General features: G+C 28.6%; 1 protein-coding gene and 1 long non-coding RNA gene across 2 annotated transcripts in view; one reads left to right on the forward strand and one right to left on the reverse strand.

The window, feature by feature from the left end:
* Positions 1-26,843, forward strand: part of LOC142239321 (uncharacterized) — a 46,860-nt gene that overhangs the window by 2,796 nt on the left and 17,221 nt on the right. The gene's annotated exons all lie outside the window — the stretch shown is intronic.
* SerT (Serotonin transporter) overlaps positions 12,464-26,843 on the reverse strand; it is a 35,614-nt gene continuing 21,234 nt past the window's right edge. Inside the window, exons 4-10 of the mRNA XM_075311099.1 lie at positions 20,653-20,863; positions 20,051-20,324; positions 19,467-19,645; positions 18,644-18,938; positions 15,900-16,100; positions 15,558-15,840; positions 12,464-12,596 (exon numbers count right to left, since the gene is read on the reverse strand). Coding sequence (XP_075167214.1) covers positions 15,595-15,840; positions 15,900-16,100; positions 18,644-18,938; positions 19,467-19,645; positions 20,051-20,324; positions 20,653-20,863 — 1,406 coding nt within the window. The 3' untranslated portion in view covers positions 12,464-12,596; positions 15,558-15,594. The remainder of the gene's footprint in view (positions 12,597-15,557; positions 15,841-15,899; positions 16,101-18,643; positions 18,939-19,466; positions 19,646-20,050; positions 20,325-20,652; positions 20,864-26,843) is intronic.

The following is a 26,843-nucleotide window of genomic DNA, read 5'->3' on the forward strand; positions in this document are numbered from 1 at the left end:
AAGATTTTCTATGGAAATAAAATTTTGACAAATTTTTCTATGGAAATAAAATTTTGACAAAATTTTCTATAGAAATAAAATGTTGATAAAATTTTCTAAAGAAATAAAATTTTGATAAAATTTTAAATAAAATTTTGAATTTTCTATAGAAATAAAATGTTGACAAAATAGACCACCGGTTAGTAAAATTATTATATGGGATCAGCACTACAAATAGTAACGAGACATTGAGAAACCGGCCCTAAGAGATGTAGAGTTTAGGTTACAGTGTTTTTAAGGGACAAATATGATATTTAAGGTCCAATCGCTAAGTTTTATTTGACTTAAAATTCCTTAAAGATAAAACCTACTGCCCAACTATATATACAATGTGGTAAAGGATAGAACACAGAGCAAAAACTCTGGAGCTGTTTGAATTCTCATGAACATGAGGATTCGACGTCAACAATAAAGTTACACATCACTGTTATTAAAGCGAGTGTGGTTCTGATAACATTGTTATTCCGAACTTCCAGTCACGGGTGATTATCAGTGGGTAAGTGGACATACAAGTACATGCAAATTCGTAGCCGTTATACAGTTTTGCTTTAATTTGTCTTTTTCTTTCAACAACAAATGGCTGTCTGTCTGTCCATCATTTAAGCATTCACCAGTGTAAGCATTCGGAGATTTGTGTGTATAATTCACATAGGGATGTATGTATGAGTAGTTGTTTACAATCGTTATTATGTCTGCTTTTAGCAGTCAACGTTAATGCCAGTGGGTGTTTAATAAAGCTTCATATAGCAGTGGTGAAATATTTAGCAGAGATTATATAGTGACAGGGATGGAAAATACAATTTTTAAGAAAGTACAAAAAGGTAGTTTTTTGAGCGAAAAAGTACTTTTCACTAAATTGGAATATTAAGAGCCAGGAGCTCTTGGCTCTTAATATTCCAATTTTGACTGAATTTTAAAGAAAATAGAATTTGTTTGTATACTCCTCAATTTTAAATATTTATTTTTTTTAGTTTTATATCCGCTTACAAAGAGTACCCTAGTATTGTAATCACGGTTGTCACAGTTGCACTTCATGGTACTTCATAAATTTTCTGTAGACAAATAAAAATAAATTTTTGACAAAATTTTCTAAAAAAAAAAAAATTTCGTTTTTGTTTTTTTATTGTTGGTTTGTACTTCAATCATATTTGTTCTTTTGATCTCGGCTTTAAAACCATTGCGTTGACCAAACTACAAGAGTAGCTTAACCAACAGAGGAAAATAATGTTTGTCAAATTTATTTGGGCAAAACCCTATTGACTGCATGATGGTTGGATGAACACATGTTTCGGAATTACCACATTCCTCATCGGCATTCTCCACTTGCAGCAAAACTATCAACTAATTATCAGAATAAATTTTCCATCCATTCCATTCAGTCAATTGTAATATAGGTTCTGTTCGAAACCGAAACTTTTTACTAGCATTAGTAAAAATTTGACGTAAAACGAGGTGAGTATAATTTCACTAGCATTTACGACATCACTAGGCTTGGCATGTTTTGATTATATCAAACCAAACTAAAAGTAGTTTTATTTGTTAAAGAAATGAGTACACCCAATTAGCAATTGTTGTTCACCCTAGTAAATTGATATTTCACCATAGTAAAAAGTTTCGGTTTCGAACAGGCCCATAGACAAGCTTTGATTCACTCAGATATATCACCGGCATTACAATTTTTTGAAGTACGGCCGAAACTGAGATTGAACCCGCTACCTTTGTATGAAAGACGTGTATGCTAACTTGGCTTGGTTTTTGTAAATAAAATTATTTATTAATTGATTTATTTTGTTTCTTATTCGATCTTTTTCAGTTTAAATAAAATTCTTTATTTTGCCAAGCTTGAGATCTAGAATTTTATTTAATTACGTAACTATATATTTCAACACAACTGTTCAACCATAGACATTTCATAGCAAAACCCTACTGTTCGTGTCGATACATTTTCATTTCAGTTGAATCGTTTCGTACTCGTTTTTATGACAGGCCAAACGACGATTCTCTCCAGTAGTGTATGTGGTTTTGTTTATTGATAGCAAAGGTTTGGGAGATTTTCACCTCAGACAATCCAGTAGTATAGTTATGGGTGATTATTAGAGAACATCAAGCGTAGATAAAGGACGAAATGCTATTGCCAGAATATCGGATGGAAGTAAGCACATCCAAAATTGTTTTGGAGAACTGAAATAGATGTTTAACGACGTTATTTTACGTATTCTAATGTCTTCCACAACTATGACAAGTGTTGGGTTAAAAAAAGTAAACATTTGTGCCAACTCCATATCATCTAACACCAAGAAGTGCCATAATTTACGATCTGCAATAGCATTAAAACGATCTTTCATGTAGAAACGATATTCCATAAATTCAGATTTAGTCGCTAAAATCCAAATATGTAAAACCAGAATGAAATTAAAATTTTGTGGGCCAATTTTTATTGTAAAGAAAATGTTTCAAAGCAAAACTTGAAAAAGTTAATTATCATTAAAATAAACAACAAAAGAAAAGTAACCGTTAAAAATTGATAATGCGAACTTAATGCCAGCCTTAGGGCCCTTGAAATGCCGTTGCTTTGCTCATGGCCCGCCTGTGAGTGTTTCATATCAGTTATTAAATGCCAAAACATTTCCAAACACAAACACAGACTCGTAAAATGGCAACAACAAAATATGTATGCCTGTGAACGGAGTATATAGACAAATAACGCCTGACGATACATTTCACTTGACACATTTCAGTACAGTTAGAGCCGTCTAGTGTTATATTTCGGCTCACTCCAGATAAAGTTTAAGATGAGTTTGATGTTGTTGAATTTTTATTTCGTTTCTTTTGCGTGATATTTGTCATTTATACTATTATAAATAATATTTAAAGGTACAATACAATGAGATGACAAGGCAAAAAACATGTTATCAATCATTATAATGATATATTTTAGATAATTTCTCAAATCTGGTTCCAACGTTATTATATGAAAAGGTATAAGAGTAGATCCAGCAATTACAAAAGCAATAAAGCTCGTACAATTTTCTTCTCCAAAAGGTGGCCAACCTTCCCCGGTTATCCTGATCCTGGGGTTATTTGCCGTTAGTTTTTCTATCGGTAACTAAGTTACAAATTGAAGCGACGAGTTATAAATAGCAAAGCTTAACTTTGCTATTAACTAATAAAAATTCACATTAAAGTCCAAATAATATTATATTTCAGTGTTGCCATCATCTTATAATTTTTCTCCCTACACCAGTGTTGCCAGTATTTTCGGGCTCTTGTCCCCAAAATATGACGCTTTCATCCCCAAAAATTACCAATTAAATTTAAAATTCCCCACAAAAATCCCCAATCCCAGTTTTTGGCAAGTTCTTTGAAAAAAATAAAGGAATAGGCTCTGCTGTAAAAAAAAATCAGTCATAATTTTTAAAATTGGAAAATATGCAATTTTTGTTATACCAGTTTACGAGTTATAATAAGATTTAGATTTCAAAAGCCAAAACCAGGAGACGGTTGCTTGAGAAAAAGAAAATTGCATTTGGGTCAACATGTGTATAGTTATGAATCAAATCTTAGTTCTGGATAGCCAAGAAATAAGATTGGGTCGATCACAAGGCGTTGTTGGCCCCGATATGAACTCTATTCTATATGCATGGTATATATTTTCCAAATCAGGAACTTAGTTGATTGTTGCAAACCTAAGTTAAATCAAAAGATACCAACTTGAACTTTTGTATTGTTGTTGGTTAGTTAATTTTTTATTGAAATGAGAATATTCACTGTGAACTAAAAAAATGTTCCGTTTGTAAACAAACTAATAATAGCAGTTAAATCCCCAAATGAACACTCTAGATCAGTGTTGCCAGAATTTTTCTGGCTTTTGTCACCAAATTGGAACGCGTTTGTCCCCAAAAATCATCAATTTAAATTATAATTCCCCACAAAAATCCCCAATATATATTTGACAAGATGAACCCTGATGAGGGGGCAAAATTTAGGCCCGAGCCCACACGAAATGATATTGCAATTGTAAAACTATGTCTCAGTAAAGCTGAGTAAAATTATAAATTAGCTCAAAATTTCTAGTCCAAAACCTCCATTTGGAGCAATGTATGCCTATTCTAAAAATGTAGAAATAAAACGAATTTAATGTAAACCCGATTTATTATACTGAACGGTTTTCCCTAGAAAATCCCAAAAAAACTCCCTAAATTTATGGATATTCCCTACTACGAAAAAATATCTCCCAAACCACGAAAAAATATCTCCAAAGTGAGGGAGAAATTCTCAATTCTGGCAACACTGCTCTAGATTTGTGTACTAAACATCGAGATTTCATGCATAGTGTGAACGTAGTAGCACAATTGACGTTTGCCGTTACTAAATACTGTTCCAGATCGAAATGACCTTGAACATTTCGAATAAGTACATATATTTTTGGTGAATCTACAAGCGAACCAAACTTCCTCACAAAATGTTTGGAAATAGGTTGTCCTTTATTCTTTATATGGTACATAACACATGGGGGCTACATACATGGCTGCTTGTACCAAAAACCAACTGACCTAATTTAGTAACCCCCATAGCAGACGATGGCACATGCATTGCTTCCAAGTAAGTAAGAAATACTAAGATATACATTTCTTGTGGACTAAATAACCCAATAAAATTCCGCCACATTCAACCAAATGCTGCACAAACACATACTTTCAATAACAATACCGACGATGCCAAAACGAAACGAATGTTTCATCTCGATCTGCTTTACCATGTCACACTGGGTCGTTGCCATAGTCATATACCATGCAACTGTTCATCAGCATATATTGTTGTCGTTTGTGTTATTGTGTGAGGCAAGACATCTAACGCTTTCACTTGGAAGCCCTTATGGTGCCATACCACTCTCATCACAATTTCAAATGATGTTGTGCGGTAGCAACAACGCCTCATTGGGATATGAGGATATGCATTCCGAACAACTAACTGTCTGTCTGTAGTGCCATTAACTGCAGATAGAGGTAACCAATAAACCACTCACCCACCCACACATGTAGTAATATTGGCGTCTGTTCTTGCCTCCCACATATTGGTCTTGGCTTTGCTGAGAAGAGCCACTGGTTTCTTGGTTGGTTTCACTGATTCTCTATTGACTAATTGTTTGATGCCACCACTATTGCCGTGATTAATGGCCAGGAGAACAATGGTGTAATGGGATATTTTACCAGGAGAAGGTCACTATTAATACTCTAAGGAGCCAGTTATGAATACGTGCGGTCTTGTTAAGAGTTCTCGATGGTATACACGTCGGCAAAGCAGGCGGGTTTCTTGAAAAACAATGGCATCCCTCAGTTTTTGTAAGCAAGCACTTGTTTATGTGGATATGCTATGGTAATGTGAGAAGAATAGAAAGTTGTATATAGTATTTATCAAATCTCATGAGAATAAAGAGCTTCGAATTACTCGGAAACACAGCATGCAGGCACACGGAACTTGTTGCTCCATTTGGGCAACGCTTAAGGATGGACTATATGGTGACTCGGCATATATATGAGGACAAGCTAAGATTGATTATCCCAAGTATAGACGACTGGGAGATGTTTGGAGATCTGAACAGATCGAAATGGCTGAAGGCACGGGCAGTAGTAACATATCTACTGCGAGGTGCTAGGAATCAGGGAGTCATATGGAATGAACAACGCGCAGCATCTTTCAGGCGGAGGTATTTGCTCTTGCCAAAGCTGCGGAGCTACTGTTGATGAGGCCCGATATTCAGAAGCGATATCTGCTTTTTCATCAACAGTCAGGCAGCAATGAAGGCTGTTGTAGAGAGCTCAGAGTTTCCGCTGAACAGCATAACATAACTCTGTGCTGGGTACCTGGACATTATGGAATAATGGGCAATGAGGAGGCAGATGTGCTGACTAAGGAATGTGCACGCGGCATGGGTAACATCGTCACGGATGTTTCCCCCGCAAACTTTATATACTCACAGTGTAACCGTTAAATATAATGATCTGTGGAAGGAACGATGGACTTCCTCTGTGGGTTGCGAGCAGACAAAACTCATATGGAACAAGAGTAGTATAAACTCATGATTTCTAATGGCGACGAATAGAGAGGATTTGAGGCCGTTAATAGGCACCATAACAGGACACAACACACTTGGGAAGTATATGATAAGGATTGGCTTAATGGCCGATGATATTTGTAGATGGTGCCTTGACCCAGAGACAGACTACAGAAGACTCTTACCACTTTGTGTGCCAGTGTCCGGCGTTATCTTTTAGAAGAAACAGGATACTGGGTTACTTTTTCTTTCAGGATATTACTGAGGTAATGGAATGTAATTTAAAGGATATACTCGCCTTTATCAAGGATTCTGGATGGAAGATCTAGATCACCGTTTTCTTTTTTTTGAAGAACTCAAAGGAGATGAGACCGACCTTGGCAGAGGAAGATAGATGACCAAGAGGGAAGGAAAGACCAATGGTCTAAATGGACACCATTTTTCCTTTCTATGTATTTGGTGTCATCCTCTATAACCTAAACTAACCCAACACATCTTAATTTCAAATGAAATAAAACTTTTTCAATTCAAATGAAACCTTTTTTCAAATAATACGTTTACACCCTCTACCATAGGATGGCGGTATACTAACTTTGTTATTCCATATGGAACACATCGAAATATTGGTCTAAGTGGACACCATTTTTCCTTTCTATGTATTTGGTGTCATCCTCTATAACCTAAACTAACCCAACACATCTTAATTTCAAATGAAATAAAACTTTTTCAATTCAAATGAAACCTTTTTTCAAATAATACGTTTACACCCTCTACCATAGGATGGGGGTATAGTAACTTTGTTATTCCATATGGAACACATCGAAATATTGGTCTTAGATCCCATAAAGTATGTATATATACTTCTGGGTCGTGGTGAAATTCTGAGTCGATCTATCGATCTGTCTGTTAATGGGTCATATCGGACCACCTTTAGGTATAGCCTCTACACCATTTGATTTCCAGCGCCTCTTGGAAGAGCAAATTTCATCCGATCAGATTAAAAAGTCAGGTTTCATTTGATGTGAAAGTGCTCTACGACCAATTCGCAGACTTTAAAAGTAGTGCTGTCGCCACTAGGCTTTGTTTTTACTTTGCCAATCAAATATTATCTGTATCAGGGTTGATTATGTTGACACTTTTCTGATACTAGTTGAGCAAAATAAGTACTATAGTACTCCCTCAACAAATTTAGTACTTTTTTGCAACCTTCTTTAAGTTCATATATTATAATATGAACGCTAGTCAAAATCAGTTTATCTTCGGGACATTTCTATCAAATCGCCTAAAGACTGTGGCGAGTGATTGTCTAACATATGCAGATAATATACAATAAACGCTGATAAATCAGGGTTGAAAAATACAACTTTTAAGAAAGTACAAAAAAGGTATTTTTTTGAGCGAAAAAGTACTTTTTAATAAATTTCAATACATACTTCCATTGGAAGATTATTGTTAAGAGCTCCTTTAGACAAAATTTTAAAGAAAATAAAATTTTGTTTGTCAACTCCTCAATTTTATATATATATATATATATATATATATATATATATATATATATATATATATATATATATATATATATATATATATATATATATATATATATATATATATATATATATATATATATATATATATATATATATATATATATATATATATATATATATATATATATATATATATATATATATATATATATATATATATATATATATATATATATATATATATATTTATATCCGCTTACAAAGATTACATTAGTATTGTAACCATGGTTGCCACAGTTGGTAGAATTCTACTGTTTGGTAGATTGATACAAGTCATGGTACTTCATAACAGAAGATTATCTTTTGACATAATGTCCTACAGAAATAAAATTTTGACAAAATTTTCTATAGAAATAAAATTTTGTCAAAAATTTCTATAGAAATAAAATTTTGACAAAATTTTCATGAGAAATAAAATTTTGACAAAATTTTCTATAGAAATAAAATTTTGACAAAATTTTCAACCGAAATAAAAATAACATTTTCACAAACATTTCTATACACATAAAAATTTCACCAAAATTTCTATAGAAAAAAAATTTAACAAAATTTTTATAGGAATAAAATGTTGCCAAAATTTTGTACAGAAATAAACTAAAAAAAAAAACAAAATTGTATAGATACAAAATTATGCAAAAATTTTTGTATATGAAGAAAATTTTGTACAAATTTTATATAGACATAAAATTTTGCGATAACTTTCAATAGAAATAAAATTTTGACAAAATTTTCATCAGAAATAAAATTTTCGACCGAAATAAAATTTTGACTAAATTTTCTATAAAAATAAAATTTGGACAACATTTTCTATAAAAATAAAATTTTGAATAGAAATAATAATTTGACGAAATTTTGGAGTAAAATTTTGAAAAAAAATTTAACTATTAAATGATATTAATTTAATTTAGAAAAATGGCCCGGTTGTACGATTGTTTGGTCCAACTGTGGAAAAATGTTGGTTCAAAATAAAAATCCTTAGTGGCAACGCTGAACCCTGATCTGCAAGTTTTATCTGCGATCATGTTTTCTGCTATCGTGTTACCTCACAGGCTTGTTTTTACCCACTAATAGATTTCAATTTGGTGAAACTATCTACGTTAACGCAGCTGGTTTCATCCTTATAAAAGGATTACAAATCAAAAAAAGCCAATGCAAAATAAAATATAACAGTTCGGATATGCATTACAAATCATCCACTTCTACTACTCTCCATTTAGGGTAAACTCTGCTGTCAATTGAAACATGGTCACAAGGATCAAAAACAATATATGAAATGTAAGCTTATATTCTTTGTGTGTATTAAGCGCACTAAACATTTTGTAAGGACATTGCCTTCCCTGATAGATGGTAAATTCTTTGACACATGAACGAAAGGTGTAGAGTAGGCTACACATTAATGCATATTTAAACATTTCCTTGCATCACTTTCAACCACACTATGAAAGGGGAATAACTGTACGATACAGGAAATGAAAGAAAATCTCTTACACAAACAAAAATAGGCAAGCAATTCGAAATATATATAGAATTTGTGGGGGTAATAAATAGCTGAAAGGGATAGAAAATCTGGGCACAAAAATTAAATAACCATGGATTTTATTATAAAACTATTAATCTAACGATTGTTGGTTGAATAATGACAACAGCAGTCCTTAACAGCGTTTTTCTAAATAAAAATGTAAGGGGGATAGACTACCGATTTAAGAAAATACTTTAAAACGAAAGAGATTTTCGTTTGTTTAACATTTCATCCCTGAGGAAATTATTTTTTTTATGGATGTAATAATACAATATGTATATCAATTTAAAAAGCGGGCTTACTCTTAAAAAGCTTTCAGCTGCTAAGTTAAAATACGATTGTTTTTAATTTTGTCAAATATTAAAAATGCCCTTTCAACAGAAGAGTACGAGTACTTGGATACTTGTTTGTATTTAGGATCTTCTTGTTGACTTTCCGCATCTTTTTTCTCATAACTCATGCTAGAATCGTTCCGAATTTGCTTGAGAATTGCTCCACTTTATAAGGTCTGAAATAATTTTTTACCCCCAAAAATCCCCCCAAATAAATTTTACCCCTAAAAATCCCCCTAAATTTGGGGGGAAACCCCCCTAACCTGGCAACACTGCACGACACATTGCCCACATCGTATTCAATCTCTAAACCATAATTATTATGAATATTCTGTGACAGGAATGTTTTTGATACAGTTCAGCAATTACACAAACCTCATTGGAGTTGCCAATCACAGTACCTTATAAGCACTTGAAAAATGTTACAATTCAACACAAGTTCATAGACCAATACCTGTGAGAATCTGTTTTATATTAAGCGGATTTCTGTTTCCAGACAATTAATACAATTGTTTAAAATTAATCAGACTTCACATCACTTTCAAAGTTAATTCTGCTTAGTACACGAAACATAGCATTTTCGCGAACCTCTAAAAACATTTAGCAGAGTAAAGGAGAACTTTTCAGAAAAGTTTGATAGTCATTTGTGGTAGCATGGAAAGTTAAAAAGGTACCATTAGTACAACTACAATAATAACAATACTCGGAGTAGCAGTCTCGGTTGCCACAGTTGGTAGAATTCTACAAAAAATTGTAGTTTTTTTATTATTTGCTAGATTGGTGATGTTTTGGTAGATTTTGCAAAATATTCCTCTCCAACTAAGATGTACTTCAATTTTTTTATAAAAAAAAATTTGGCAAAATTTTCTATAGAAATAAAATTTTTGGGAAATTGTCTATAGAAATAAAATTTTGAGAAAATTGTCTATAGAAATAAAATTTTAGCAAAAATATGAGCGAATACATCGTACACCGGAACTTTTCCGGTTATGTTAGTTATTCTTATGAAAAAAACCCTAACCAACCATGTAATTTTGTCTGCCATTAAAATAAAGTAAAACAACATTTTGTATAAAATAATGCATAAATTATTGCTTTAATAAAATGTTATAAAAAATATACAATAAGTTTAACATTAAATAGGATTTACATAAATCTTTTGCAATTGGCTGATATGCAAAAGATTTTTGTACAGGACTTTGCCATAAATAGATAACTTAATGTTTAATATGTAGGTGGTATTAACAGAATAAGTTGTTTGTAATTCGGAAAAGAAAAATAAGTTTTAATATGTCCATTTTCTTGTAGCATTTTTTTCTATAAACTGATAATTGGAAAAAAAGACATTCGAAAATTCAATTGTTTGCAATGATTTTCGAATCAATTAAAATTAAATAATAATGCACCGGCTGTATTCGATTTACAGAAAAAATCAATAACGCTATTCATGAAGGCGATAAACAAATTATGAAAACTTATTTTGGCACTTATATTGTCCATAAGAAATACATAGCAAACGAAATTTCAGCTAGAGTTGCCAGTTCAAGTTTACGAGTAGAAATTCTTATGGGCCGTTCACACTTTATCAAGTTTAACATATCAGACAGCAAGCCAATTTTATGGTAGGACAATGTTCCTTCTGTTCCCATGAGCAATACATGCATATGAATAGTGGGTAATAATTGGGTTTTCAGAAATCTCGCATTAGCTTTAATCAAACCATGGTTATTTATGCAAACCTTAAATTAAAAATTGTATTTTGGGATGGATTTTTTTTGCGTTTGTGAACTGTTAAACTATAACAAAGATATTTGATTTGAAATTATGAAATGCTTTTCTATTAAGCTAATGTACAGGGTAATAAATGTAATGAAACAGATTTACAATATAAAAATATCGGTTTTTTGTTTTTCTGTAAAAACATTAAAAATTAATGATAATTACAATTTGTTCTAAATAATCCTGAAATATCATGTATCGAAAAAATAGTAAATATTTTAATTTGTATAAATATATAGATATATCATAGTTTGTAACATTTTTTTTAATAATATTATAATCTATATAACTTTTTGTTATTTTATATATAAATAATTTTTTCTAAGTATTTTGCTTAAACAATTTGTGGATGTGTTTTTATTTTGTTTTACAAAAGATCAATGACTTCAAAGTACGAATATATATGCTTACAAACTTATGTTACAGGACAATGAAGTTGTTATTTAATTTTTATGTAATATATTCTATAAAAAAGTTTTTCATTTAGGTTTTGTTTTTGTTCAACAATTATAGCAAAATCCAAAAAACAAAAACTTTATAATATCCATAAAGCCTAGTTGTATTAAATAAATGTATGTGTATATTTTTACTTAAATATATATTTGTTGTTTTTTTCTATAACATTTATATTATTACATATATAAACTTAGCTATTAACTCTACACAGAGTTGCATTTATGACATAATAATTCGTACATTAGTATTTTTACGAATACATAGTATAAAACCAATTATTCTCTATAAAATATTTTCAATTTTATAAATTAACAATTAAACAGCTTTAGAAGTTATAGTAATTTAGATGCTTAATGAAATTCTAGTATTTATCCATCGGAAGATAAATCAATGACATTGGCTGATTATTATTGATAAATCTTTTTATATGAATGAAAGGGTATGTTCAGTAGATGGAACGAAATCAATTATGGTATAAGGTTACTGTTATACAGTTTAATACAACAATAATAAACGCTCTGGCAACTCTGTTTCCATTACATTGGTATCATTGTTGTCATACTCCCTTCGACCAGGGATGGAAAATACAATTTTTAAGAATGTACAACAAAGGTATGTTTTGAGCGAAAAAGTACTTTTCACCAAATCAACAACAAGAATTCCAGTGGAAGATTATTGTCAAGAGCTCCTCTAGACTGAATTTTAAAGAAAATAAAATTTTATTTGTCAACTCCTCAATTTTAAATATTTCTTTAGTTCCATATCCACTTACAAAGACTATCGTAGTATTGTAATCATGGTTACTATAGTTGGTAAACTTCTACTGTTTGGTAGATTGGTAGAATTCACGGTACTTCATAAATTTTCTGTAGATAAAAAAAAATAATTTTTGAAAAAAAGATTTTCTATAGACATAAAATTTTGACAAAATTTTCTATAGAAATAAAATTTTGACAAAATTTTCTATAGAAATAAACTTTAGACAAAATTTTCTATAGAAATAAAATTTTGACAACATTTTTTACCGAAATCAAATTTTTACAAAATTTTCTACCGAAATAAAATTTTGACAAAATATTCTACCAAAATAAAATTTTCTATAAAAATAAAATTTTGACAAAAAACAAAATACAATTTTGACAAAATGTTCCAAAAAAAAAGTAGAAATAGAAATTTGACATAATTTTTGCCAATTTATTGACAAATGTTTGCAAAATAATATTTTTTTGGTAAGATTTTCTCTAAATGTTGGTAGATTATTTTTGTCTCAAGTTTCGACCGCGACTGTAATGGTTCGCATCAACGTCTTATCTAGAAAGTGTTCGTGTGAAAGCATAATATAGAATCACATGCTTTTTTCGATTAATGCCTAGTACTAAGTTCGTTTTCGAATATCTTCATTTATCTCCGTAAATAGGGTCTCAAGCACAACGACGTTAACTTATTTATGCGAAATAATATACCTGCCTATTTTTTCGTGCGAAAAATCCAAGGTTGTATAAATATGTGTTGTATAAAAATGCTCAAAACAAAGATTTCGCATTTATTCCGCGCTAACGTTTTTTATATGGAGTATAACAGTTTTTCATGCGAAAACGTTATCTTAGTACTAGGCTTAAAACATTCTTGTAATTCAAGAAAATAGTGTTTTTGACTATGGCTTTTACAAAATCGAGATTATCTTCTCCCATGAACTTGTCTGTTTTGCAAAATTTGTAAAATATTAAAATATTTTGTAAAACTATTGTACCATAAATCTGATATCGGCTCAAAAATGTCTACACAAAAGGTACTAAATCATTCGCTGGGGTACTACGGTATTGATGCATACCGGTTTGCGTTCTCTGATGTACAATAAAGTGAAAATGTCACATTGGTTTATTCCGGTACCATGGTATGCATGATTATTATTATTATGTTAATATAATTCATACGTTCTATTGTCCAAAACGAAAAATAATTTGTTTCAAATTAAGTATTTGAAGAATTCAATAAATTTGGCTAATATTTTTTGAAATCTCCTTTGATTTATATTTAAACAAATATTATTTAAGGAATTTTCAATAATTTTGGCTAGATATTATTGAAAAATTCTTAAACAGACAGACTGATAACAATCGTTTGAATATTTTAAATATCGTTGTGTTTTATACCATTTTTTGTAAAACTATTTTACATTATATTCTCAATAACTTTGGCTAATAATTATTGAAAAAATAAATAATGTTGGTGACCTTTTCAACGATTAATTATATTAATTATAGTTTGATCCATTCACACTTTGTTGCGTTCACACGTTTGATCCGTTCACACGAGTCGGCTGAAAGGCTCACACTATCTGCATTAATGTGAGCAATTTGGACGGTTTATGGACTCCGCTATTATCAAGACCCTAATCACGAAAATTTTTTCACGAAAATTTTTACAATTAAAGTGGGTATTAAGTTCAAGTTTAGCCGCTAAAATCGCCATTTTTCACGATTGGCCTATTCCCTATCAAATTATAATAAAATTTGCTACAAAGAGGTATACATTTATAACTTGTTTTACTGATTTAGTTTTCATTTTAGCGGCTAACCTCGATCTTAGTACACACCTTTAAAGTCTTAATTGAGTTTAAAAAAAATCAATAAAAAATTTAATTTATTCTATAATTTTTTTTAATTGAAACAAAAATCAATTACAAAAATTAATAATATCAATTAATTTTTTAATTGTATCAATTTTTAAATGACTTTCAATTATTTTTTTAATTGATACTATCATTTCTGTGATTGAAGACATTTCAATTAAAAAATTTATTGGAATCAGAATTTATTTTTTTTTTGTACTATCAAAATCCGAATCACAATAGGTGAATTGTTGTGTACTTGGTACGACCTTTATATTTCTTTTGTCATTTGGAGCGATTTTAGGTCTACGAATACTATAACGTCAAATGAAGGTAAGCTATGCCACCTAACAAGAAACAGACAACCATATAACAAAATAATAATTTCTCCATATCTCTGTTAAAGAACTTTAATCAACTTGGCTGCTAGTTACTAAAGTCCCTCAAAATTAAAATTCACAAATGATTACGAACAGCGAAGAACATCCTAACATCTAAACTAACCATTCACTGGCAAAAGAAAACTTAAGCGGTTTACAACTTCTGCTGAGTATCATTGTGTATTTATTGTCCTCAGCAGTATAACGATTAGCTACAGCAGCATCTGCACTGCTCTCCGTACATGATTCATATGGAGATGCACAGGTTATATTATCATATAAATGATGCGTTTGTAATTTACAAATATTTCTATTTATTAAACGACTACAATTGCTACAATTAATTAAATGTCTATAATTAGTAACACCAATACCATTGACAAGATCAACGCCGCCATTGGACCTTTTTAGACTATTGCAACTACAAAACGAATGATGATCACAATCATCGTTGATATCTAAATCGTTAGCGTTGCCAGATTTATATGATATTTTGTAATAACCTTCACCATGATCATTATGGTGATGGGGGTTATTTTTGGGTGATGGTATTGCATTTGTCTTTGCTGCCAATCTAGGTTTGGTGTAATTAAAGCTAATATCATATTCTGGATTCTGAGCCAGCTCTTTCTTACTATAAAGTTGATTATTTTGATTAGATTCATTGTAATAGTTTAGGTTATTTGCATAATAAGCATAATAGGAATTTAAATTATTTAGATTACCATTTAGTTTACTACAAAAATGTCCATTCAGTTTTGTTATAGTTGTTGGTGAATATTGCTGTTGTTGTTGTTGTTGGTGATGCTTACTACTGTTAGCTTTACTAAACTTACACTCTCGTTTTTTCGATGCTCCTATCTCACATCCATGTCACACATTGGTACCCTGTTGACCGGGTAAGGCTGAAGCCGAGCTCGGAGGAGCTTTAAATGATTCCTCATAACGTTCTCGACAGTTACCCTTGGAGGCAAAGAAGAATTTATAAATCATATACATGGGTATACACAGCACCGAGGAACAAGTTACTGCCCATCCCACTTTTATACTCCATTCTGGGTATTTGTATTCAGTACCCAGCATTTCTTCATAACCCAGAAACGAAAATATGAATATTGCCTGAAAATGAGAGTAAAAAATTATTTAATGACTGGATTATTAACCTGGGTTTGGCTTACCAATAAAAATACGGGACTTATATAGGTCCAACAGATACGCCAAAATAATCCAGGTTTTTTACCCAACATCATTTCCACATCAGCTGAAAATCTATCAACGCCATAGAACCAGAAAACTCCAGCCGCTTCCACAAATACGACAAACAGAATTGCCAAGCCTGGTCCATAAACGTTCAAGAAATTCACAAGGAATACACCACCCTGAAAGATGTACAATATAATTAATTTATAAAGTATAATGGATTGCTAGTATACTGAATAAACAAATGTCATGAAATAACGGGGATAAATTATTTATAAGATTTTTTAGAATACAGTGAAACCTCTCAGAAGTGGTCAGACACAGTTGCCTTAATTTGATTAATAAGAAAAACTCTTTTCTAAAAAAAAGTATATTTTAATGTATAATAAAGTGAAAATGTCACTATAGTTTATTTTGGTACCATGGTACGTATGATAATTATAAATATAATAATATAACTCATACGGTCTATAGTTCAAAACGAAAAATAATTTGCTTCAGCCACACTGTAATGTCAGCAAGGTTGCCATACGAGCCAAAAATAATCTACCAACATTTGGAGAAAATTTTACCAGAAAACTACCAAACAAACAAATCTTATTTTGCAAAATTGTATCTCTATAGAAATTTTGTCAACATTTTATTTCTATAGGAATTTTGTCAAAATTTTATTCTATAGGAAATTTTGTCAAAATTTAATTACAATAGAAAAGTTTTTCATTCTATAGAAAATTTTGTGAAAATGTTATTTCTATAGAAAATTTTGTAAACATGTTATTTTTATAGAAAATTTTGCCAAAGTTTTATTTCTATAGAAAATTTTGTAAAAATTTTATTTCTATAGAAAATTTTTGTATATAGAAAATTTTGTCAAAATTTTATTTCAATAGAAAATTTTGTCAAAATTTAATTTACAAGAACATTTTTTCTTTCTATAGAAAACTTTGTTAAAATTTTATTTCTATAGAAAATTTTGTTAAAATTTTAATTCTATAGAAAATTTTGTCAAAATTTTGTCAAACTTTTATTTCTGTAGAAAATTTTGTTAAAATTTAATTTCTATAGAAAATTTTGTCAAACTTTTATTTCTATAGAAAATTTTGTCAAAATTTTATTTCTATAGAAAATTTTGTCAAAATTTTATTTCTATAGAAAATTTTGTCAAAATTTTTTTTTTATAGAAAATTTTTTAAAATTTATTTCTATAGACACTTTTGTCAAACTTTTATTTCTATAAAAAATTTTGTCAACATTTTATTTCTATAGAAAATGTTTTCAATATTTTATTTCTATAGAAAATGTTTTCAATATTTTATTTCTATAGAAAATTTTGTCCAAATTTTATTTCTATAGAAAATTTTGTCCAAATTTTATTTCTATAGAAAATTTTGTCAAAATTTTATTTTTATAGAAAATTTTGTCAAAATTTTATTTCTATAAAAAATTTGTCAACATTTTATTTCTATGGAAAATGTTTAAAATATTGAAAACATTTTCTATAGAAATAAAATGTTGACAAAATTTTTTATAGAAATAAAAGTTTGACAAAATTGCCTATAGAAATAAATTTTAAAAAATTTTCTATAAAAATAAAATTTTAAAAAATTTTCTATAGAAATAAAATTTTGACAAAATTTTCTATAGAAATAAAATTTTGACAAAATTTTCTGTAGAAATAAAATTTTGACAAAATTTTCTATAGAAATAAAAGTTTGACAAAATTTTCTATAGAAATTAAATTTTAACAAAATTTTCTACAGAAATAAAAGTTTGACAAAATTTTGACAAAATTTTCTATAGAAATAAAATTTTAACAAAATTTTTATGAAAATTTTATTTTTATAGAAAATTTTGTCCAAATTTTGTAGAAGATTTCGTCAATATGTTGTTTCTATAGAAAAATTTCTTTCTATGGAAAACTTTGTGAAAATTTTATTTCTATAGAAAATTTTGTGAAAAATTTATTTCTATAGAAAATTTTATGAAAATTTTATTTCTATAGAAAATTTTGTCAAAATTGTATTTCTATAGAAAATTTTGGCAAAATTTCATTTCTATAGAAAATTTTGTAAAAATTTAATTCTACAGAAAATTGTGCCAAAATGTTATTTCTATAGAATATTTTGGCAACAAATAGTTGTCCAATACCTTTCCTTTCCGTCCACCCACCTTTAATTTGCCTTTATCTTTATACTATTCTAGTATTAAGTACCGCTGTTGGCTCTTATGCCAATGAATGCAGAAGACATAGAATACCAGAAGCCCCATCATGATAAATAAATATCGAATGCTATTGGGTCACTTTCAGTAAAGAGGATTGCTTGTGTATTGGTCAAGCAAATTATAATTTCAAATGTAATCAAGTCAAGTGATAACAAACATTAGTTATCAACAAGTGGCTAAGCACATAGTTTATCACAAGGATGTTGATAGAAAATCAACCAAGGAGTTAGTAACAGGTAAGGCAAATGGACATGGGGAAAGAATAAATATTGTGGGTGGTGAAGGGAGGGGTGAAACCAAAAGTGTTTGTAAATCTTAAACGCATCGATTCAACGCTAAACAAAATAAATCACTTGAAAGCTAAAATGGATGATTCGAAGTAACTTAACATGGTATATGAACAAAATCTAGGAATATAAATGAATTGTCTGTGGTATGCTTAAGCTTAATGATTGCCAACATTAAATGATCCTTTGAAGTGATACGCTTTCATACTTACATAAGTCATAGTAGGCAATGCACATAAATATATTCCAGCAAGCAGTAGTAATACAAACAATTCTCTTCTTCGTCCTATCGATCGAGGATATTCATCACAAAGTGCCGTAATCATAGCCTCTAAGCCACCAAATGTTGAATCCAGACCCAGAGTGATTAACATCAAAAAGAATATTATGGACCAAAAGACAGAGCCGCTCATTGTTGCTATGGCTTCAGGATAAACGATAAAGACTAGTCCAGGACCTTCCAAACCGACTCGGTCGATTGTGGTTTTTTGCACATGAGCCATGTAACTGTAAGAAAGAAATAAGAGATTTTAAAAATATATAACACGACATACCTTATTTCTTGCAATGTTCTTGTATTACACAAGATAATCTAGATTCTAGCAATACCAAAGAATATCGATGTGGGAGACAGATCTAGGTTAGAGTTGTCCCTCCCACACTAGCAAATGGAAGATTATCTTGGCTTATTTACAATAGAAATTATAAATATCTGGCAACCCTATATCGGGGTGCTTGCAAAGACAATCTAGAAGAAGACACAGCCTGCTTCTCTGATGGAGAGGGAGAGAGAGAGAAAACAAATGTCAAGGTGTAGAGGGATATGAGAAAAAATTGCTCCATGTGTACATTTTTTTCCAAGGCTCTTTTGTAAGGAGCAAATCCACTCGAAATTGAATTTCGTTTTTTTCGTGGTTTTTTAAACCATCTCTTTAATGTATAATCTATGACTTAAGTCAAAGTATATGCTAATATGAGTAAGTATTGGGATATACTCTCTCGTGAATACTCTTTTTCATTCTCTGTAATACTTACCCCAATACTGAGAATATAACAAAACCAGCAAGGAAGCTTGTTAAGCAGTTGATACTGCTTGTTATCAAGGCATCTCGATAGCAATTATTGCGGAATTTATTGTAACTGGACAAAGCTAGCAGGGTTCCAAAACCAGGACCCAATGAGAAAAATATTTGTGAGGCAGCATCGATCCAAACCTGAAAAAGATAAAATGAAAAAGAAAAATTAAAATCACAGCATTAGTTTATAACCACACTTTTTAAAACTTAAGATTGTTCTATTCACTGGGAAAGAGCTTTTAAATACGACTTTTATTTTTATAGAAAATTTTGTCAAATGTTTATTTCTATAGAAAATTTTGTCAAAATTTTATTTTTATAGAAATTTTTATTTCTATAGAAAATTTTGTCAAAATTTTATTTCTATAGAAAATTTTGTCAACATTTTATTTCTATAGAAAATTTTGTCAACATTTTATTTTTTTATTCTGTCCATGTCTGATATCGGAAATTTGTTTGTATTAAGATGTTTATTGATGGATACAGCGTATCACTTTAGACAATAATGGAGCGATATTTTTAATTCACATAATCAATACTTACCCTAGAGTTTTTCAATTTATGCCATTCCGGTGTTAAATAGTATTTGATACCCTCATCGGCGCCAGGCAATGAAACACCTCGTATCAGCAAAATAATTAACACCACATAAGGTGCCAAAGCAGTAACCCAAACCACTTTGCCAGCGGAACGAACACCCTTCCACAGGGAGAAATAGACCAAAACAAATACACCAAAAACGCATAAAGCCAGAGTAGGTTTAACAGGACCCATTAAATCCAGGCCATCCGATTTATACTGTTCCAATACTTTGCGTCTATGTTAGAAATGGCAAATAAATCAAATAAAAAACAATAAACATTTTATTATAAATAACAATAGAATTGGAAAAAACGTAGTGTTAAGTTAAATGTGATGAGAGACATCCTTTCTAACCATTTAGATAAATACATTTATTTAAGTGGTCACTTCTTTGCTTTTCCCCTTCCTCTTCTTATTTTCTTGGAATAACCAACGCTGTTGTTTAGTCAATCAAATAGCCTCCATAGATGGACCGACATTTTGATGGGCAGTTTAACGAATGTTTATTTGGTTAGCATTGGGAATGAAGAGGAAGGATACATGCTACACACATTGCTACTCACTCGAAAAACTCTTTGGCTGGTGTTGTTTGATTGGCGTTAAAGTTGGCATTCGTTACTGGCATACATGCCGCCGTATTCCATGGATTATCACACGACGTCCAAGGCAATTTGGATGTAAACGATGCAAAGAGATAGTAAACTGCCCATCCAATAATTGTATTATAGTACATGCCCATATAAATGTCTATTAGACAGATTGCATAGCCCACACCTGTTGAGGATATATTTGTAATTTGTTGTTGTTGTTATGGTCGATTTGTAGTGGTAGAAAAAAAGAAAAGAAATTACAAAGTTTTTCAATTATGTATTTTTTTCTAAACAAAATATAAAAAACAAACAAAGGCAAAGAATATTCTATTAAAAGTTGGTTTTTACAATAAACGGACATATGTATAGTCTAGTAGAAGAAAATAAATCTACACAAAAATAGAAGAAAATAAATCCACACAAAAAAAGAAAATAAATCTAAACACAAAAAATTGACAACATTTTCTATAGAAATAAAATTTGCCAAAATTTCCTATAGAAATAAAACTTTGACAAAATTTTCTATAGAAATAAAATTTTGAAAAAAAATTCTATACCAATAAAATTTTGTCAAAATTTTCTATACAAATAAAATTTTGACAATATTTTCTATAGAAATCAAATTTTGATAAAATTTTCTATAGAAATCAAATTATGATAAAATTTTCTATAGAAATAAAATTTTGCGAAAATTGTCTATAGAAATCAAATTTAGACAAATTTTTCTATAGAAATAAAATTTTGGCAGAAATAAAATATTGACAAAATTTTCTATAGAAATAAAAAGTTCACAAAATTTTCTATAGAAATAAAATTTGCCAAAATTTCCTATAGAAATAAAATTTTGACAAATTTTTCTATAGAAATAAAATTTTGACAAAACTTTCTATAGAAATTAAATTTTGACAAAATTTTCTATAGAAATAATGTTGCGACAAAATTTTCTATAAAACTAAATTTTTGAAAAAAAATTCTATAGAAAAAAAATTACAACATTTTCTATAGAAATAAAATTTTGACAAAATTTTCCATAGAAATAAAATTTGCCAAAATTTCCTATAGAAATAAAATTTTGACAAATTTTTCTATAGAAATAAAACTTTGACAACATTTTCTATAGAAATAAAATTTTGACAAAATTTTCCATAGAAATAAAATTTTGAAAAAATTTTCTATAGAAATAAAACTTTGACAAAATTTTCTATAGAAATAAAATTTTGACAAAATTTCCTATAGAAATAAAATTTTGACAAATTTTTCTATAGAAATAAAACTTTGACAACATTTTCTATAGAAATAAAATTTTGACAAAATTTTCCATAGAAATAAAATTTTGAAAAAATTTTCTATAGAAATAAAATTATGACAAAATTTTCTATACAAATAAAATTTTGTCAAAATTTTCTTTAGAAATAAAATTTTGACAATATTTTCTATAGAAATAAAATTTTGACAAATTTTTCTATAGAAACAAAATTTTTACAAAACTTTCTATAGAAATTAAATTTTGACAAAATTTTCTATAGAAATAAAGTTGCGACAAAATTTTCTATAGAACTAAATTTTTGAAAAAAAAATTCTATAGAAAAAAAAAATTTTAAAATGACAAAAATTTCTATAGAAATAAAAAGTTCACAAAAATTTCTATAGAAATAAAATTTGCCAAAATTTCCTATAGAAATGAAATTTTGACAAATTTTTCTATAGAAATAAAACTGTGACAACATTTTCTATAGAAATAAAACTTTGACAAAATTTTATATAGAAATAAAATTTTGAAAAAAAATTCTATAGAAATAAAATTTTGTCAAAATTTTCTATAGAAATAAAATTTTGACAATATTTTCTATAGAAATCAAATTTTGATAAAATTTTCTATAGAAATAAAATTTTGAGAAAATTTTCTATAGAAATCAAATTTAGACAAACTTTTTTATAGAAATAACATTTTGACATAATTTCTATAAAAATAAAATTTTAGCAGAAATAAAATATTGACAAAATTTTCTATAGAAATAAAATTTTGACAAAATTTTCTATAGAAATAAAAATTGAAAAAATTTTCTATAGAAATAAAGTTTTGACTAAATTTTCTATAGAAATAAAATTTTGGCAAAATATTCCATAGAAATAAATTTTTGACAAATTTTTCTATAGAAACACAATCTTAACAAAACTATCTATAGAAATTAAATTTTGACAAAGTTTTCTATAGAAATAAAGTTGCGACAAAATTTTCTATAGAATTAAATTTTTGAAAAAAAAAAACTATAGAAAAAAATGCAACATTTTCTATAAAAGAAAATTGACAAAATTTTCTATAGAAATAAAATTTTGACATTTTCTATAGAAATAAAATTTTAACAAAATTTTCTATAAAAATAAAATTTTAACAAAATTTTCTATAGAAATAAAATGTTGACAAAATTTTCTATAGAAATAAAATGTTGACAAAAGTTTCTATAGAAATAAAATTTTGACAATATTTTCTATAGAAATAAAATTTTGATAAAATTTTCTATAGAAATAAAATTTTGAGAAAATTTTCTATAGAAATAAAATTTTGACAAAATTTTGATAAAATTTTCTATAGAAATCAAATGTTGATAAAATTTTCTATAGAAATAAAATTTTCTATAGAAATAAAATTTTCTATAGAAATCAAATTTAGACAAAATTTTCTATAGAAATAACATTTTGACATAATTGCTATAAAAATAAAGTTTTGGCAGAAATAAAATATTGACAAACTTTTCTATAGATATAAAAAGTTCACAAAATTTCTATAGAAAAAAAAAATTGCCAAAATTTCCTATAGAAATAAAATTTTGAAAAATTTTTCTATAGAAATAAAATTTTGACAGATTTTTCTATCGAAATAAAATTTTGACAAAATTTCTATAGAAATAAAATTTTGAAAAAATTTTCTATAGAAATAAACTTTTGACTAAATTTTCTATAGAAATAAAACTTTGACAAATTTTTCATAGAAACACAATTTTTACAAAACTTTCTATAGAAATTAAATTTTGACAAAATTTTCTATAGAAATAAAGTTGCCACAAAATTTTCTATAGAATTAAATTTTTGAAAAAAAAAATCTATAGAAAAAAATGACAACATTTTCTATAAAAAAATTACAAAATTTTCTATAGAAATAAAATTTTGATATTTTCTATAGAAATAAAATTGTAATAAAATTTTCTATTGAAATAAAATTTTAACAAAATTAGAAATAAAAGAAATAAAATTTTAACAAAATTTTCTATAGAAATAAAATGTTGACAAAATCTTCTATAGAAATAAACTTTTGACAAAATTTTCTATAGAAATAAAATTTTGACAAAATTTTCTATAGAAATAAAATGTTGACAAAATTTGGTATAGAATTAAAATTTTGACAAAATTTGGTATAGAATTAAAATTTTGACAAAATTTTCTATAGAAATAAAATTTTGACAAAATTTTCTATAGAAATAAAATTTTGTCGAAATTTTCTATAGAAATAAAATTTTGTCGAAATTTTCTATAGAAATAAAGTTTTGACAAAATTTTCCATAGAAACAAAATTTTGACAAAATTTTCTGTAGAAATAAAATTTTGATAATTTTTTTTTAATTGATCTAAACTGATTTTAAAATTTGATATTTTCCAAAATGTTTTGCTTTTGAACAATAAAATGAATGAGTTAACAACATTTAATTTAATAAAATTTGAATTGATTTTAAATAAAATATACAAAAGTACAAGTAGCTTTGGGCAATCCTATATAAAAAAATGTTACACAATTGCCATAACCTGTCGTATTTTACAATAAATCTGAACAACCCGTAACTCATAACTCATTGCAAAAATATTATAACCTACTCTGTCATATTGACATGCTTCAATATTTGTTTACATACACACATATATAGAGATGTATAAGAGTCAATAGTAAAAATATTAAAGTCAGATGAAAGCATTTGCGTTTTTTGGTCGTTTTCCATCCATTGGTCTTTAATCCTTGGGCATAACTCAAGTAAATAAAATCGCTTTGTAAATATATCATGAGTTATATGAATTCATATAAAATGAATTCCATATTCACTTGCAGAGCATATTATGAATTTTTTAATAAAGTGTCTTAAATTTAATTCTTTAATATTTAAGCAATTGGAGCTCTATATATGTATTGCCTTATTTTTAAACAAGAAATTGGCAACAATTTTCTTGTGTCTTTTTATTTAATTTGTTGATTCAAATTTTTCAAAATCATATCCTTGTATTCACAAATGATAATTTAATTACTTTGCTTTATATTTATTTGAATAACTTTCATTACTCAAGTAGACAACAAGGATGATGGCATAAAGGCAATGATATTGTAAATGTTTTTGTTTGCCGACATTGCATTTAAACTTCAATTCATGTTTGCCAGTACAAATAATTCTTAACGGGGGTGGCTACTTATATTTTAAGAAAAAGAAAAACTTAGTAGTATATTCGAAGAACAAGATAGCTTTTGAGGACGACACGTATTAACAAATCTTCCAACATTTACCAATGACCACCACCCGTATCGGGGTGGTGCTATAAAGGTAATTTTTGTAAGTGGAATTTTTTTCCTTTTAACTCGATACACTTGGTCCAGCGCTGCTCCAAGGCGCCTGTAATATAAGGTATATCGAAGCCTCTGGGGCGACGATTACTCGACCATTTGTAACAGCAGGACCTGAAATAAAAATAGCAACTTCCACATAGCTAAAACATATTTTCTTTGTATGTACCAATGCTCGTCTCATGGACGTACTACACACACACTCAAAATGACATACCGGCTTTTGTCGAACAATTATATGAAACAACAAGTAAGCAACAAGTTTATCATCACTTGGCCTTTTTTTTGGGAAATCTGATTATTTCAACTCGAACGAAGAATGGTGGTGTATGATGGTGAACGAATATGTCCTTTGTGAATGTGTATGGAAGTGACATTTTGTATGTAATCTTTAATCTAGTTATCATTACTCAACTCTGTTTGGAGAATGGGTGAGCGCATATTTTTCGGTGAGTTGTTTCTTTTTGTATTGTATTTAAATTGTATAGAAACATGGAAGCTAATTTGAAGATAATTGCATGGGATGAAACAAAAATTCAATTAAATTTTTATGGATAATAAAATATCAACATGTGAAATATTTTATTAAAATATCATAAAATATTTTTGGGAAGGTAGAAGGGAAAGGTAGATTCCAACCATGAGTGTTTAGGAATATCAATGAATTTTTCACCATTAATAATCGCAGAATTTTTGATAGGTTTATGTGAAAATAAACAAATTAATATCCACTATATTAATATCCTTTGGTAATTGCCAACATCAGTTTGTCCAACTGTCAAATTCGACCTCACTCTGTCTCTCTTTTCCTGGGTTTTCAATTTAACGAAGAACTTTCAGTAAAACTTTGTGATAATTATTGAAAATTATAGAGAACGCGAACGGAGCTATTACTTAACGGCGTTTTAATTAAGTCAAGTTGACTTCGAATTATTAAGCACTTAAATAGTCCATTTGATTAAATGATATTTCTCTTAAAATTCATGTACATACGTATGTATGTTTATGCGCTGCTAGCAGTTCTCAATAGCACCATGCGATCTCTTTCTCTTTAATTCTATATTAGTTCTTCGAAGAGATAGCGGATTTTCTCTTTAACTATATTAGATTAAATTTTTTCCTTTCTCGAGAAAATCAACTCAGATTGGTAGTTGTAAAATGATAAAACTAAGAGAGGAGCATCATGTGTGATTTCTTTCTCATTGATTCCACTCTATTTTAGTTCTTCAAAGAAATAGCGGAATTTCTTCTATGTTAGATCTATTTGATTCCTCTTTTAAGAAAATCACCTCAGAACAGTGAACATTTAGAATCTATTTTGCTTACACAGACAGCTTATACATAAATGAGTTGGCAATTCCTTACCATCATCCTAAGTTGACTTTTATGCACTACTTTAGTGTGAAGCATATATCAAACAAACTCATGCAAAAGGAAAATTCTTTAACTTTTCTACAAAAACCAAAAACTACAAAGAGACAAAAGGGCCGGAAAACAAATAGAAGCAACTTAAACTCTCACATATATCACAGGAAGGAATGGAAACTGTAGACTAAATACAAAA

The sequence above is a fragment of the Haematobia irritans genome, chromosome 5 (genome assembly GCF_050003625.1).
Source record: "Haematobia irritans isolate KBUSLIRL chromosome 5, ASM5000362v1, whole genome shotgun sequence".
Taxonomy (NCBI): Eukaryota; Metazoa; Arthropoda; class Insecta; order Diptera; family Muscidae; genus Haematobia; species Haematobia irritans.